A 15,698-nucleotide genomic window follows, 5' to 3' on the forward strand; every position below is an offset into this window, starting at 1 on the left:
CTCTCTCACCCTCCTCGTCCCCTCTCTCCCTCTCTCTCCCCTCCCCTCCTCTCTCTCTCTCCCCCTCCTCTCCCCTCCTCCTCCTCCTCTCTCTCTCCCCTCCTCTCTCTCCCCTCCTCTCCCCCTCCTCCTCTCTCTCTCTCCCTCCCTCTCTCTCCCTCCTCTCTCCCCCTCCTCTCTCTCTCTCCCCCTCCTCGCTCTCCTCTCTCTCTCCCCATCTCTCTCCTCTCCCCTCCTCTCCTCTCTCTCTCCCTCCTCTCTCTCTCCCCCTCCTCTCTCTCTCCCCCTCCTCTCCCCCCTCCTCTCTCCCCTCCTCTCTCTCCCCCTCCTCTCTCTCCCCCTCCTCTCCCTCTCCCCCTCCTCTCTCCCTCCTCTCTCCCCCCATCCTCTCTCTCCCCCTCCTCTCCCCTCTCCTCCCCTCTCCTCCCTCCTCTCTCTCCCTCCTCTCTCTCTCTCCCCTCTCTCTCTCTCCTCTCTCTCTCTCCCCTCCTCTCTCTCCCCCTCCCTCTCTCTCCTCTCTCCCTCTCTCTCTCCCCCCTCTCTCTCGCTCTCCTCTCTCTCTCCCCCTCTCTCCCTCTCCCCTCCTCTCCCTCTCCCCTCCTCTCTCTCCCCTCCTCTCTCTCTCCATCCTCTCTCTCCTCCCCCTCCTCTCTCTCTCCCCCCTCCTCTCTCTCTCTCTCCTCTCTCTCTCCCCCCCCTCCGCTCTCTCTCCCTCCTCTCTCTCTCTCTCTGCTCCTCTCTCCCCCCCTCCTCTCTCTCTCTCTCTCTCTCCTCTCTCTCCCCCCCTCCTCTCTCTCTCCCCTCCTCTCTCTCCCCCTCCTCTCTCCCCCCTCCTCTCTCTCCCCCTCCTCTCTCTCTCCCCCCTCCTCTCTCTCTCCCCTCCTCTCTCTTCTCCTCTCTCTCTCTCCCCCCCTCCTCTCTCTCTCCTCTCTCTCTCTCCCCTCTCTCTCCTCTCTCTCTCTCCCTCTCCTCTCTCTCTCCCCCTCCTCTCTCCTCCCCCCCTCCTCTCTCTCCTCCCTCCTCTCTCTCCCCCCTCCTCTCTCTCTCCCCCCTCCTCTCTCTCTCTCTCTCTCCTCTCTCTCCCCCCTCCTCTCTCTCTCCCCCCCCTCCTCTCTCTCTCTCTGCTCTCTCTCTCCCCCCTCCTCTCTCTCCCCCTCCTCTCCTCTCCTCTCTCTCTCCCCCCTCCTCTCCCCCTCCTCTCTCCCCCTCCTCTCTCACCATCTCTCTCTCTCCCCCCTCCTCTCTCTCTCCCCCTCCTCTCCCCCCTCCTCTCTCTCTCTCACCCTCCTCTCTCTCCCTCCTCTCTCCCCTCCTCTCTCTCTCTCCCCCTCCTCTCTCTCCTCTCTCTCTCCCCCCTCTTCTCTCTCTCTCCTCTCTCTCTCCCCCCTCCTCTCTCCTCCCCCTCCTCTCTCTCCCCCCTCCTCTCTCTCGCTCTCCTCTCTCTCTCCCCCTCCTCTCCTCTCCCTCCTCTCTCTCTCCCCCTCCTCTCCCCCCTCCTCTCTCCCCCTCCTCTCTCTCCCCCTCCCCCTCCCCCTCTCTCTCCCCTCTCTCCCCCTCCTCTCTCCCCCTCCTCTCTCTCCCCTCCTCTCTCTCCCCTCCTCTCCCTCTCCCCCTCCTCTCTCCCCCCCTCCTCTCTCTCTCCCCCTCCTCTCTCTCCCCCTCCTCTCTCCCCCCCTCCTCTCTCTCTCCCCCCTCCTCTCCCCCCTCCTCTCTCTCCCCCTCCTCTCTCTCTCCCCCCTCCTCTCTCCCCCTCCTCTCTCCCCATCTCTCTCTCTCTCCCCTCCTCTCCCCCCTCCTCTCTCTCTCTCACCCTCCTCTCTCTCCCTCCTCTCTCCCCCTCCTCTCTCTCTCTCCCCCTCCTCTCTCTCCTCTCTCTCTCCCCCTCCTCTCTCTCTCTCCTCTCTCTCTCCCCCCTCCTCTCTCTCCCCCTCCTCTCTCTCCTCTCTCTCTCCCCCCTCCTCTCTCTCGCTCTCCTCTCTCTCTCCCCCTCCTCTCCCTCTCCCCCTCCTCTCTCTCCCCCCTCCTCTCTCTCTCCCTCCTCTCTCTCCCCCCTCCTCTCTCTCTCCCCCCTCCTCTCTCTCTCTCTCCTCTCTCTCTCCCCCCCTCCTCTCTCTCTCCCTCCTCTCTCTCTCTCTCTGCTCTCTCTCTCCCCCCCTCCTCTCTCTCTCTCTCTCCTCTCTCTCTCCCCCCCTCCTCTCTCTCTCCCCCTCCTCTCTCTCCCCCTCCTCTCTCTCCCCCCTCCTCTCTCCCCCCCTCCTCTCTCTCTCTCTCCTCTCTCTCTCTCCCCTCTCTCTCCCCCCCTCCTCTCTCTCTCTCCCTCTCCTCTCTCTCTCCCCCTCCTCTCTCTCCCCCCCTCCTCTCTCTCTCCCTCCTCTCTCTCCCCCTCCTCTCTCTCCCCCCCTCCTCTCTCTCTCCCTCCTCTCTCTCCCCCTCCTCTCTCTCTCCCCCCCTCCTCTCTCTCTCTCTCTCCTCTCTCTCCCCCCTCCTCTCTCTCTCCCCCCCTCCTCTCTCTCTCTCTGCTCTCTCTCTCCCCCCCTCCTCTCTCTCCCCCTCTCTCCAGACTCAGCTTGTTTTCCGTCCTCTGCGTCTCAAACACAGCTCTTACACTGCTGTTGTTAGCGTTGTGTTGCTTCACGCTTCGCAGCAGCCTGAGATCCACTGGAGCTGCAGCTGTGAGAGAACATGTAAACTGTAAACCTGTGGATCCATAAGGGGGAGAGAGAGGGGGGAGAGAGTGGAGGGAGAGAGAGGGGGGGAGAGTTGACCGCCTGTATTTCAGCCATTCCTGTGTAAAATAAAGAGCATTAAACCTGTGACTGGCCCGTTACAGGGTTCAGATCGCTGTTCAAATGTTTTTCTCAGTGATTTTACTTCCAGTCAAAGCCGGCAGCGTTTGCGTTTGTCGCAGAGGGACTTGTAGACGGCAGAGTGCCTCCTGCGCCAGGCTAATGTAAGAGTACAAATATGAGCTTCAGATCAAATAAAGATCGGCACCTGCGCTCGCCAGATTGAAGGAGCTCGCCAGATTAAGCGAGCTCGCCAGAATGAAAGAGCTCGCCACATTGACGGAGCTCGCAGATTGAGGGAACTCGCCAGATTGAAGGAGCTCGCCACATTGAAGGAGCTCGCTACATTGAAGGAGCTCGCCACATTGAAGGAGCTCGCCACATTGAAGGAGCTCGCCACATTGAAGGAGCTCGCCACATTGAAGGAGCTCGCCACATTGAAGGGGCTCGCCAGATTGAAGGAGCTCGCCACATTGAAGGAGCTCGCCACATTGAAGGAGCTTGCCACATTGAACAAGCTCGCCACATTTAACAAGTTTGCCAGATTGAAGGAGCTCGCCAGATTGACGCCAACTAAATGACTTTCCTTCAGCCGACCCCGGGCACGCTAAAGCAGATGGCTGAATGATTTGAAGTTATTAATTTAAGGTCAGAGTTAGAAATCTGGATGGTGGAAGTCTCTGGTACAAACATATGACAACATCTCGAACAGTTTATTAAATGACGCCAGGAGCTCGGGGCAACTTTATGAAAACAACTCCACCTGCTCCAGTCTGTGCCCACTTTATGAAGCCCCCACTTTTTTGTCACAGGTTTTTCCTCCAAGAGACGTTGAAATTTAATAATCAGCCCATTTTGTTGATATTCCGCGCGGTCGCCACATGCCGCGCCTTCATTTACCATTACTCAGCCTTCATCAGGCTAAAAAGCTGAACTTGTAACCACTGGTGCCGCAGTGGAAAATAAACAGAAAAGAGTGAAGAGCACATGGCCAGTAACGACTATAGCGCCCCCTACAGTTTAAATTAAAGTCCCAAAAGTGTCCGATTGCCATGACATTTGCATCAAAAGAAGCAAAAAACTCAACGGGCCCTGTGTCCTATCTCGTACCGTTTGACCTCTAGAACAGGCACGTTTCCTGTACAAATCAGATCTATTCTTATTCCAGAAGTCGTCATGGCAACGCTGCACGACCTCATCCTTCTTCCGGTTGTATTAATTAACACAGGGCTGAGAAAATAAGTTCTAAAGTGACTGAAAATGTACGGATCATCGTGGTCAGGCGGGGGCGTGGTCAGGCGGGGGGATGGTCAGGCGGGGGGATGGTCAGGCGGGGGGATGGTCAGGCGGGGGCGTGGTCAGGCGGGGGCGTGGTCAGGCAGGGATGGTCAGGCAGGGGGGTGGTCAGGCGGGGGCGTGGTCAGGCGGGGGGATGGTCAGGCGGGGGGATGGTCAGGCGGGGGCGTGGTCAGGCGGGGGGATGGTCAGGCGGGGGGATGGTCAGGCGGGGGCGTGGTCAGGCGGGGGGATGGTCAGGCGGGGGAATGGTCAGGCGGGGGCGTGTTCAGGCGGGGGCGTGTTCAGGCGGGGGCGTGGTCAGGCAGGGATGGTCAGGCGGGGCGTGGTCAGGCGGGGGCATGGTCAGGCGGGGGGATGGTCAGGCAGGGGCGTGGTCAGGCGGGGGCGTGGTCAGGCGGGGGGATGGTCAGGCGGGGGCGTGGTCAGGCGGGGGCGTGGTCAGGCGGGGGCGTGGTCAGGCGGGGGGGTTTAGACGGCTTTAATTTGCAGTTATTGACTTTTAAACTTGTCCTCAGACCATTACTTTGTCCAGTGTTTGCTTCACTGTTATCACAGGTTTGTGGTTTGAGAGTCTCTGACCGCTTGAGAGTCTCTGACCGTTTGAGTCTCTGACCGTTTGAGTCTCTGACCGTTTGAGTCTCTGACCGTTTGAGAGTCTCTGACCGCTTGAGAGTCTCTGACCGTTTGAGAGTCTCTGACCGTTTGAGTCTCTGACCGTTTGAGTCTCTGACCGTTTGAGAGTCTCTGACCGTTTGAGAGTCTCTGACCGTTTGAGAGTCTCTGACCGTTTGAGTCTCTGACCGTTTGAGAGTCTCTGACCGCTTGAGAGTCTCTGACCGCTTGAGAGTCTCTGACCGTTTGAGAGTCTCTGACCGTTTGAGAGTCTCTGACCGCTTGAGAGTCTCTGACCGTTTGAGAGTCTCTGACCGCTTGAGAGTCTCTGACCGCTTGAGAGTCTCTGACCGTTTGAGTCTCTGACCGTTTGAGAGTCTCTGACCGTTTGAGTCTCTGACCGTTTGAGAGTCTCTGACCGTTTGAGTCTCTGACCGTTTGAGAGTCTCTGACCGTTTGAGAGTCTCTGACCGCTTGAGAGTCTCTGACCGCTTGAGAGTCTCTGACCGCTTGAGAGTCTCATCGAGGTCAGATTTGAGATGAGACTGTTATTGTGACTAAAGAGATCGTGTCCATACAGTGAGTCCATCGAGGATAAATAGTTAAACTGATTGATTGATTGATTGGTCAGTTCAGATCTTGGTTCTGAAAAACACAGGATTCTTGTTTTAGTTTAATCGTTCATCTTTCAGTTTCCATCACATGAAAATCCTTCTGGAAGTTAAAGAAATAGAATACAAAAGATCATATTTTGACCAGCCGGACCCAGGAGGAGTATCAATAATGACGCCAATAAAACATGGTTTATCTTTAAATAAATAGAACATCTTTTTCTTAGAGTTTGAATATTAACGGTAATTTAAATCTGACTTTAAACTACCACTTTTTTGTGACAAGAAAAAACACAATTTAAATACATAATGTTTTATTTTAAGTTCTCAGCATTGATCTGAAGCAACAAAAGCTGCACAAGTTTAGGGCAAAGGTCAATCATGTGGAACATTGTTTATAAAGGGTGTCAACTATACGGCCCGCGGGCTGAATTCGGCTCACTAGACATTTTAATCTGGCCCGCAAAACATTTCTGATTTATATTTATTAATTTATGATAGATACATATTGTTTTGATTGTTAGAACTACAAGTCCCACAGACCTTCACAGCAGCTTACCCTCCCCTGCTGCTCAGTGCTGCTGTGTGTGCTGCTCAGTGCTGCTGTGTGTGCTGCTCAGTGCTGCTGTGTGTGCTGCTCAGTGCTGCTGTGTGTGCTGCTCAGTGCTGCTGTGTGTGCTGCTCAGTGCTGCTGTGTGTGCTGCTCAGTGCTGCTGTGTGTGCTGCTGGAGCATCTCCAGTGTGCTGGCTCACACACAACTTTACAGATTTATCTCGAGAAGTCTGAGCGGAAAAGAGATGTGTGGTTTTGAGAAACAAAGAGAAGAAAGAAAGGAGACGGTTTTGTGGATGTTAGAGCTAACGTGGAGCAAACTTGGAGCTAACGTGGAGCTATTGTGGAGCTAACGTGGAAATAATGTGGAGCTAACAACAAGAAAACAAACTTCAGTGATGATGCTCTGAGAGGAAAACATGTAAACAAGTGCAAACCTGGACAGATCAGCAGCGTGAATATGACTCTCACCTGCTGCAGATTTGTGCAACAGAAGTCACAAAGAACTATTTCTGGTCTATATAAAGATATTTATTTTCTAACACACATTTTACATTCTGTTTGGCCTGACACGCCCTGAGTATCAGATTTTGGCCCCAAAATGACTTTGATACCTCTGGTTTATACATTTGCATGTCCTATTTTCCTCTGTAAACATGCAGTAGAATAAAGCAAGCTAATCCTTCAGAGATGCTCCAGACCTGGATCAGAAGGCTCCCAGACCCTGTACCGCGCTCCTGACAGAGGCTGGTTAGGTCCTTGAAGAAGGCTCCCAGACCCTGTACCGCGCTCCTGACAGAGGCTGGTTAGGTCCTTGAAGAAGGCTCCCAGACCCTGTACCGTGCTCCTGACAGAGGCTGGTTAGGTCCTTGAAGAAGGCTCCCAGACCCTGTACCGCGCTCCTGACAGAGGCTGGTTAGGTCCTTGAAGAAGGCTCCCAGACCCTGTACCGTGCTCCTGACAGAGGCTGGTTAGGTCCTTGAAGAAGGCTCCCAGACCCTGTACCGTGCTCCTGACAGAGGCTGGTTAGGTCCTTGAAGAGTTACACAGTCTGTTGGTCCATGTGGTCAGTTTTAAGGCATTGCTCCTCTGGCTCAGGCTTGACTAACTCAGACTTACAGACGGGAGTTAGGACCAGAGGGGTGGAGTTCTTTCCCCTGTCGTTGTTGCAGGGGCTGAAGAACGGCAGCAGACTCTCCTCAAAGCTGCAGTCAGTGAAGGAGTAGAGAAGATCTGCCCAATCCGCATCATAAAAGGAGACGATGCCCTCACGATGGTCCACAAACACCCCGACCTTCTGAGGAGCTCGCCGTGGGGTCAGGACCACAGGGCGACCTGCCAGAGCCCTGTACTGCGCCCCGCCCCTCAGCCAGATCACCCACTGCCCGTTCGTTGGTTTCAGGGCGATCTTTCCCTGCGTGTTGATGGACCCTCGGACCACCCCCAGGTCCCATTCTGTCTTCCCCCCCACCTGAACCTCAAAGTAGAACCTGCCCGAGGAGACGCCCTGCCGCCCCAGCACGCAGCAGCACTGAGAGAACCTCCGCCGACTGTGTGGGAGCGCCCTCTTCTGGTCACTGTGATGAACCTGCTTTAAGTCCTCAGACAAAACCAGTTTAGGATGAGCCGTGTCGGGGTCCAGAGTGACGTCCACCGCAAACTGCTGCACTCTCCTCAGCTCGGCCTGAAACTGCTGTCTAAACCCCTCAGAGAGACTTTTGTCCAGCTCGGTCAGAGCCCGGGCCGTGCTGCCCTCACACGTGTCCGGCTCAAAGCTCACTCTGCTCCACTCCTTCAGCCCAGCAGGGGGCGTGAGTGCAGGGCAGCGCTGTAGAAAGTGGAGAGGGTCATGAGCCTGTGAGAGCCGCTCTGCCTCAGTGATGCTCTTCTCCAGCTCACAGATCTCCTGTTCCAGCTGCTGCACCAGCTCCTGGGCTCGTTTGTGGCTCCGGCTCTGCTTCTCCTGCAGCTCCTCTAAGAACTGGTCCAGACGCCTCTGAACAGACTGCATGAGGTCAGAGAAGACCTGCAGCCCCACAGATCTCTCTCTGTCAAACTCTGTGTCACTGAGCTCCACACAGCGCTGGATCTCCTGGACCTTCAGCCTCCTCTGCTCCACCATCTGCTGCCTCTGAGCCTGAGTGTGCAGCAGAGAAGAAGAACACGCCTCACACGCCTCCTCCAGAGACACCAACTCATGGTTCTTGTGCTCTAGAAGGCCACACAAGGTACAGACACCACACTGGTCAGTTCTACAGAAGAGCTCCAGGGGGCGCTGGTGTGTGGGACACATCCTGTCTTCCAGGTTCTCCACAGGCTCCATCAGCTGGTGTCTCTTCAGCCCAGAGACTGTGAGATGAGGCTGGAGGTGGGTCTCACAGAACGAGGACAGACAGATCAGGCAGGACTTCAGGGCCTTCATCTTGGGCTCGGAGCAGAAGTCACATGACACCTCTCCAGGTTTGGCCTTCTGTTCTGAGCTGGGGCCGGGCTCCCGCTTCCTCTTCTGTGGAGCCATGTTCCTCACAGAACCTGAAGCACAAACATCAGCTTTATGCCCCAAGGAGCGACAAAGACACAAGCCCGACCTCAGGACGCCTTTGTGTGTGGACCATGTGGTGTGGCAGGTGTGGCAGGTGTGGCAGGTGTGGACCATGTGGTAAATAAGAACATCAGAGGAGCTCAGAGTAGAGCCGCTGCTCGGGGTTTTGAACGCCTCGAGTGGAGGCGTGGCTTTCCTTTAGAGAAGCTCCGAGGGCGTCGACAGCCTCGTTAGCATGTGGCTAGTTAGCTTCATGTGCAGCTAAATCCCATTGAAAACAGGATTAAGAAAGTACTCGCTCACTATTTGTGGACAGTTTGTTACTTTTGTTGGACTTAGTTTAAAACAGTATTTAAAAGTATTTAAAAGTATTTAAAAGTATTTCTGTCAAGAATCTGTTTTTGTAACATGTAAAAATATTTTGTGTAAAACTTTAAAACAAGGACAAATAAAAAAATTTAAATTAAAAATTAAACTTGGTCTAACCCGGGTCTAAACATGGTCCAAACCAGGTCTAAAGCAGGACTAAATGTGGTCTAAAGCAGGACTAAATGTGGTCTAAAGCAGGTCTAAAGCAGGACTAAATCAGGTCTAAACCAAGTCTAAAGCAGGACTAAATGTGGTCTAAAGCAGGTCTAAAGCAGGTCTAAAGCAGGTCTAAAGCAGGACTAAAGCAGGACTAAAGCAGGACTAAAGCAGGACTAAAGCAGGACTAAAGCAGGACTAAACCAGGTCTAAAGCAGGTCTAAACCAGGACTAAAGCAGGACTAAAGCAGGTCTAAAGCAGGACTAAAGCAGGTCTAAAGCAGGACTAAAGCAGGACTAAAGCAGGACTAAAGCTGGTCTAAAGCAGGTCTAAAGCAGGACTAAAGCAGGTCTAAAGCAGGACTAAAGCAGGACTAAAGCAGGACTAAAGCAGGACTAAAGCTGGACTAAAGCAGGTCTAAAGCAGGACTAAAGCAGGACTAAACCAGGACTAAAGCAGGTCTAAAGCAGGACTAAAGCAGGACTAAAGCAGGACTAAAGCAGGACTAAAGCAGGACTAAAGCAGGTCTAAAGCAGGTCTAAAGCAGGACTAAAGCAGTACTAATCCAGGACTAAAGCAGTACTAAAGCAGGTCTAAAGCAGGTCTAAAGCAGGTCTAAAGCAGGTCTAAAGCAGGTCTAAAGCAGGTCTAAAGCAGGTCTAAAGCAGGTCTAAAGCAGGACTAAAGCTGGTCTAAAGCAGGACTAAAGCAGGACTAAAGCTGGTCTAAAGCAGGACTAAAGCAGGTCTAAAGCAGGACTAAAGCAGGACTAAAGCAGGACTAAAGCAGGACTAAAGCTGGTCTAAAGCAGGACTAAAGCAGGTCTAAAGCAGGACTAAAGCAGGACTAAAGCAGGTCTAAAGCAGGTCTAAAGCAGTACTAAAGCAGGACTAAAGCAGGACTAAAGCAGGACTAAAGCAGGACTAAAGCTGGTCTAAAGCAGGACTAAAGCAGGTCTAAAGCAGGTCTAAAGCAGGACTAAAGCAGGTCTAAAGCAGGACTAAAGCAGGACTAAAGCTGGTCTAAAGCAGGACTAAAGCAGGTCTAAAGCAGGACTAAAGCAGGACTAAAGCAGGACTAAAGCAGGTCTAAAGCAGGACTAAAGCAGGACTAAAGCAGGTCTAAAGCAGGTCTACAGCAGGACTAAAGCAGGTCTAAAGCAGGACTAAAGCAGGTCTAAAGCAGGTCTAAAGCAGGACTAAAGCTGGTCTAAAGCAGGACTAAAGCAGGTCTAAAGCAGGACTAAAGCAGGACTAAAGCAGGACTAAAGCAGGACTAAAGCAGGACTAAAGCAGGTCTAAAGCAGGTCTAAAGCAGAACTAAAGCAGGTCTAAAGCAGGACTAAAGCAGGTCTAAAGCAGAACTAAAGCAGAACTAAAGCAGGTCTAAAGCAGAACTAAAGCAGGTCTAAAGCAGGTCTAAAGCAGGTCTAAAGCAGGACTAAAGCAGGTCTAAAGCAGGACTAAAGCAGGACTAAAGTAGGACTAAAGCAGGACTAAAGCAGGTCTAAAGCAGGTCTAAAGCAGGACTAAAGCAGGTCTAAAGTAGGACTAAAGCAGGTCTAAAGCAGGACTAAAGCAGGTCTAAAGCAGGACTAAAGCAGGACTAAAGCAGGACTAAAGCAGGTCTAAAGCAGGTCTAAAGCAGGACTAAAGCAGGTCTAAAGCAGAACTAAAGCAGGTCTAAAGCAGGACTAAAGCAGGTCTAAAGCAGGTCTAAAGCAGGACTAAAGCAGGACTAAAGCAGGACTAAAGCAGGACTAAAGCAGGTCTAAAGCAGGTCTAAAGCAGGACTAAAGCAGGTCTAAAGCAGGACTAAAGCAGGACTAAAGCAGGACTAAAGCAGGTCTAAAGCAGGACTAAAGCAGGACTAAAGCAGTACTAAAGCAGGACTAAAGCAGGTCTAAAGCAGAACTAAAGCAGGTCTAAAGCAGGACTAAAGCAGGACTAAAGCAGGACTAAAGCAGGTCTAAAGCAGGTCTAAAGCAGGTCTAAAGCAGGACTAAAGCAGGACTAAAGCAGGACTAAAGCAGGCCTAAAGCAGGTCTAAAGCAGGTCTACAGCAGGACTAAAGCAGGTCTAAAGCAGGACTAAAGCAGGTCTAAAGCAGGACTAAAGCTGGTCTAAAGCAGGTCTAAAGCAGGACTAAAGCAGGTCTAAAGCAGGACTAAAGCAGGTCTAAAGCAGGTCTAAAGCAGGACTAAAGCAGGACTAAAGCAGGACTAAAGCAGGTCTAAAGCAGGACTAAAGCAGGTCTAAAGCAGGTCTAAAGCAGGACTAAAGCAGGACTAAAGCAGGACTAAAGCAGGTCTAAAGCAGGTCTAAAGCAGGACTAAAGCAGGACTAAAGCAGGACTAAAGCAGGACTAAAGCTGGTCTAAAGCAGGACTAAAGCAGGTCTAAAGCAGGTCTAAAGCAGTACTAAAGCAGGACTAAAGCAGGACTAAACCAGGACTAAAGCAGGTCTAAAGCAGGTCTACAGCAGGACTAAAGCAGGTCTAAAGCAGGACTAAAGCAGGTCTAAAGCAGGTCTAAAGTAGGACTAAAGCAGGTCTAAAGCAGGTCTAAAGCAGGACTAAAGCAGGTCTAAAGCAGGACTAAAGCAGGACTAAAGCAGGTCTAAAGCAGGACTAAACCAGGACTAAAGCAGGTCTAAAGTAGGACTAAAGCAGGTCTAAACCAGGACTAAAGCAGGTCTAAAGTAGGACTAAAGCAGGTCTAAAGCAGGTCTAAAACAGGACTAAAGCAGGTCTAAAGCAGGACTAAAGCAGTACTAAAGCAGGACTAAAGCAGGTCTAAAGCAGGTCTAAAGCAGGACTAAACCAGGACTAAAGCAGGTCTAAAGTAGGACTAAAGCAGGTCTAAAGCAGGTCTAAAGCAGGACTAAAGCAGGTCTAAAGCAGGACTAAAGCAGGTCTAAAGCAGGACTAAACCAGGACTAAAGCAGGTCTAAAGTAGGACTAAAGCAGGTCTAAAGCAGGTCTAAAGCAGGTCTAAAGCAGGACTAAAGCAGGTCTAAAGTAGGACTAAAGCAGGTCTAAAGCAGGTCTAAAGCAGGTCTAAAGCAGGTCTAAAGCAGGACTAAAGCAGGACTAAAGCAGTACTAAAGCAGGACTAAAGCAGGTCTAAAGCAGGTCTAAAGCAGGTCTAAAGCAGGACTAAAGCAGGTCTAAAGCAGGTCTAAAGCAGGACTAAAGCAGGTCTAAAGCAGGACTAAAGCAGGTCTAAAGCAGGTCTAAAGCAGGACTAAAGCAGGTCTAAAGCAGGACTAAAGCAGGACTAAAGCAGGTCTAAAGTAGGACTAAACCAGGACTAAAGCAGGTCTAAAGCAGGACTAAAGCAGGTCTAAAGTAGGACTAAAGCAGGTCTAAAGCAGGTCTAAAGCAGGACTAAAGCAGGTCTAAAGTAGGACTAAACCAGGACTAAAGCAGGTATAAAGTAGGACTAAAGCAGGTCTAAAGCAGGTCTAAAGCAGGTCTAAAGCAGGACTAAAGCAGGTCTAAAGCAGGTCTAAACCAGGACTAAAGCAGGTCTAAAGTAGGACTAAACCAGGACTAAAGCAGGTCTAAAGTAGGACTAAAGCAGGTCTAAAGCAGGACTAAAGCAGGTCTAAAGCAGGACTAAAGCAGGTCTAAAGTAGGACTAAAGCAGGTCTAAAGCAGGTCTAAAGCAGGACTAAAGCAGGACTAAAGCAGGACTAAAGCAGGTCTAAAGTAGGACTAAAGCAGGTCTAAAGCAGGTCTAAAGCAGGACTAAAGCAGGACTAAAGCAGGACTAAAGCAGGTCTAAAGCAGGTCTAAAGCAGGTCTAAAGCAGGTCTAAAGCAGGACTAAAGCAGGACTAAAGCAGGTCTAAAGCAGGTCTAAAGCAGTACTAAAGCAGGTCTAAAGCAGGACTAAAGCAGGTCTAAAGCTGGTCTAAAGCAGGACTAAAGCAGGTCTAAAGCTGGTCTAAAGCAGGACTAAAGCAGGTCTAAAGCAGGTCTAAAGCAGTACTAAAGCAGGACTAAAGCAGGACTAAACCAGGACTAAAGCAGGTCTACAGCAGGACTAAAGCAGGTCTAAAGCAGGACTAAAGCAGGTCTAAAGCAGGTCTAAAGTAGGACTAAAGCAGGTCTAAAGCAGGTCTAAAGCAGGACTAAAGCAGGTCTAAAGCAGGACTAAAGCAGGTCTAAAGCAGGACTAAAGCAGGACTAAAGCAGGTCTAAAGCAGGACTAAACCAGGACTAAAGCAGGTCTAAAGTAGGACTAAAGCAGGTCTAAAGCAGGTCTAAAGCAGGTCTAAAGCAGGACTAAAGCAGGACTAAAGCAGTACTAAAGCAGGACTAAAGCAGGTCTAAAGCAGGTCTAAAGCAGGACTAAACCAGGACTAAAGCAGGTCTAAAGTAGGACTAAAGCAGGTCTAAAGCAGGTCTAAAGCAGGACTAAAGCAGGTCTAAAGCAGGACTAAAGCAGGTCTAAAGCAGGACTAAACCAGGACTAAAGCAGGTCTAAAGTAGGACTAAAGCAGGTCTAAAGCAGGTCTAAAGCAGGTCTAAAGCAGGACTAAAGCAGGACTAAAGCAGGTCTAAAGTAGGACTAAAGCAGGTCTAAAGCAGGTCTAAAGCAGGTCTAAAGCAGGTCTAAAGCAGGACTAAAGCAGGACTAAAGCAGTACTAAAGCAGGACTAAAGCAGGTCTAAAGCAGGTCTAAAGCAGGTCTAAAGCAGGTCTAAAGCAGGACTAAAGCAGGACTAAAGCAGGACTAAAGCAGGCCTAAAGCAGGTCTAAAGCAGGTCTACAGCAGGACTAAAGCAGGTCTAAAGCAGGACTAAAGCAGGACTAAAGCAGGACTAAAGCAGGTCTAAAGTAGGACTAAAGCAGGACTAAAGCAGGTCTAAAGCAGGACTAAAGCAGGACTAAAGCAGGCCTAAAGCAGGTCTAAAGCAGGTCTACAGCAGGACTAAAGCAGGTCTAAAGTAGGACTAAACCAGGACTAAAGCAGGTCTAAAGCAGGACTAAAGCAGGTCTAAAGTAGGACTAAAGCAGGTCTAAAGCAGGTCTAAAGCAGGACTAAAGCAGGTCTAAAGTAGGACTAAACCAGGACTAAAGCAGGTATAAAGTAGGACTAAAGCAGGTCTAAAGCAGGTCTAAAGCAGGACTAAAGCAGGTCTAAAGCAGGTCTAAACCAGGACTAAAGCAGGTCTAAAGTAGGACTAAACCAGGACTAAAGCAGGTCTAAAGTAGGACTAAAGCAGGTCTAAAGCAGGACTAAAGCAGGTCTAAAGCAGGACTAAAGCAGGTCTAAAGTAGGACTAAAGCAGGACTAAAGCAGGACTAAAGCAGGACTAAAGCAGGACTAAAGCAGGTCTAAAGCAGGACTAAAGCAGGACTAAAGCAGGTCTAAAGTAGGACTAAAGCAGGTCTAAAGTAGGACTAAAGCAGGTCTAAAGCAGGTCTAAAGCAGGACTAAAGCAGGACTAAACCAGGACTAAAGCAGGTCTAAAGTAGGACTAAAGCAGGTCTAAAGTAGGACTAAAGCAGGTCTAAAGCAGGTCTAAAGCAGGACTAAAGTGTTTGGTAATAGGATGACGTGTCAAAATGTTTGTTCTTTGTCAAAATAACCACAGAGGCAACAGCAGCTAAAGACTCTACAGACTGTGTACATGAAGTGTAGTGTATAGTGTACAAAAAGTGTACATAAAGTGTACATAAAGTGTAGTGTGTAGAGGTCAGAGGTCAGAGTGCTGCAGTGTCAGCCCCACTCTCGTTCTCACCAGACTCAGTGAAAGTCCTGCTCTTCTTCTTCTTCCTGCTGCAGAGACGTGTGTGTCATGTGACCCTCCTTCTTCTTCTTCTCACATAACTTCCTGCAGGCCGTGTGCTGCTCTAGTGTAACACTGCCCCCTCTGATCAGTGCATGTCATCACTTTACTTCTGCAAATACAAATACATATGATTTACAGTTCAACAAACCGAAACAAATGAACAGAAACTACATATATTTAGAGATTTGTCATTGGAGAAGGTCACCACGTTTAGACCTGGTTTAGACCTGGTTTATTCCTGGTTTAGACCTGGTTTAGGAAAAAGGGAGGTGAAGGAAACAGGAGGTGAAGGAAACAGGAGGTGAAGGAAACAGGAGGTCTCTGTTTGCTGGTTATTGTTTTACTCTTTTACTGGGACTTGAGCTGCTCAGCACTAAAAGAGGCAAATGTGGATCTGCCTCTCGTGAGGAGGCGGGCCTCTCGTGAGGAGGCGGGCCTCTCGTGAGGAGGCGGGCCTCTCGTGAGGAGGCGGGGCTATCTATAGAAACAGGTGTAAACTCCAGATCTGAGCTGAGCAGCTCCAGGCAAATGTCGACTTGTCTCTTGTATTGATGCTGTTTCTGTGAATAAACATCTCCTCCTAATGCTCCTGCTCCTCCTCCTGCTCCTCCTCCTCCTGCTCCTCCTCCTGCTCCTCCTCCTCCTGCTCCTCCTCCTCCTGCTCCTCCTCCTGTTCCTCCTCCTGCTCCTCCTCCTCCTGCTCCTCCTCCTGTTCCTCCTCCTGCTCCGCCTCCTGCTCCTCCTCCTCCTGCTCCTGCTCCTCCTCCTGCTCCTCCTCCTGCTCCTCCTCCTGCTCCTCCTCCTGCTCCTCCTGCTCCTCCTGCTCCTGCACCTCCTCCTGCTCCTCCTCCTGCTCCTCCTGCTCCTCCTGCTGCTCCTCCTCCTGCTCCTCCTCCTACTCCTCCTCCTTCTCCTCCTGCTCCTCCTCCTGCTCCTCCTCCTCCTGCTCCTGCTGCTCCTGCTCTC

General features: G+C 51.1%; 1 protein-coding gene across 1 annotated transcript; it reads right to left on the reverse strand.

Moving 5' to 3' along the window:
* Positions 1 to 5,645: 5,645 nt before the first annotated feature.
* LOC140348437 (zinc-binding protein A33-like) lies at positions 5,646 to 14,726 on the reverse strand. The gene is made up of 2 exons (XM_072434361.1): positions 14,682 to 14,726; positions 5,646 to 8,393 (listed from the first exon to the last, which is right to left on the reverse strand). The coding sequence occupies exon 2, from the start codon at positions 8,377 to 8,379 to the stop codon at positions 6,904 to 6,906; it is 1,476 nt and encodes a 491-aa protein (XP_072290462.1). The 5' UTR covers positions 8,380 to 8,393; positions 14,682 to 14,726; the 3' UTR covers positions 5,646 to 6,903.
* Positions 14,727 to 15,698: the final 972 nt, after the last annotated feature.

The sequence above is a fragment of the Eucyclogobius newberryi genome, unplaced genomic scaffold (genome assembly GCF_026437365.1).
Source record: "Eucyclogobius newberryi isolate DKJ021-1_F unplaced genomic scaffold, fEucNew1.0.hap1 SCAF_693, whole genome shotgun sequence".
NCBI classification, from domain to species: domain Eukaryota; kingdom Metazoa; phylum Chordata; class Actinopteri; order Gobiiformes; family Gobiidae; genus Eucyclogobius; species Eucyclogobius newberryi.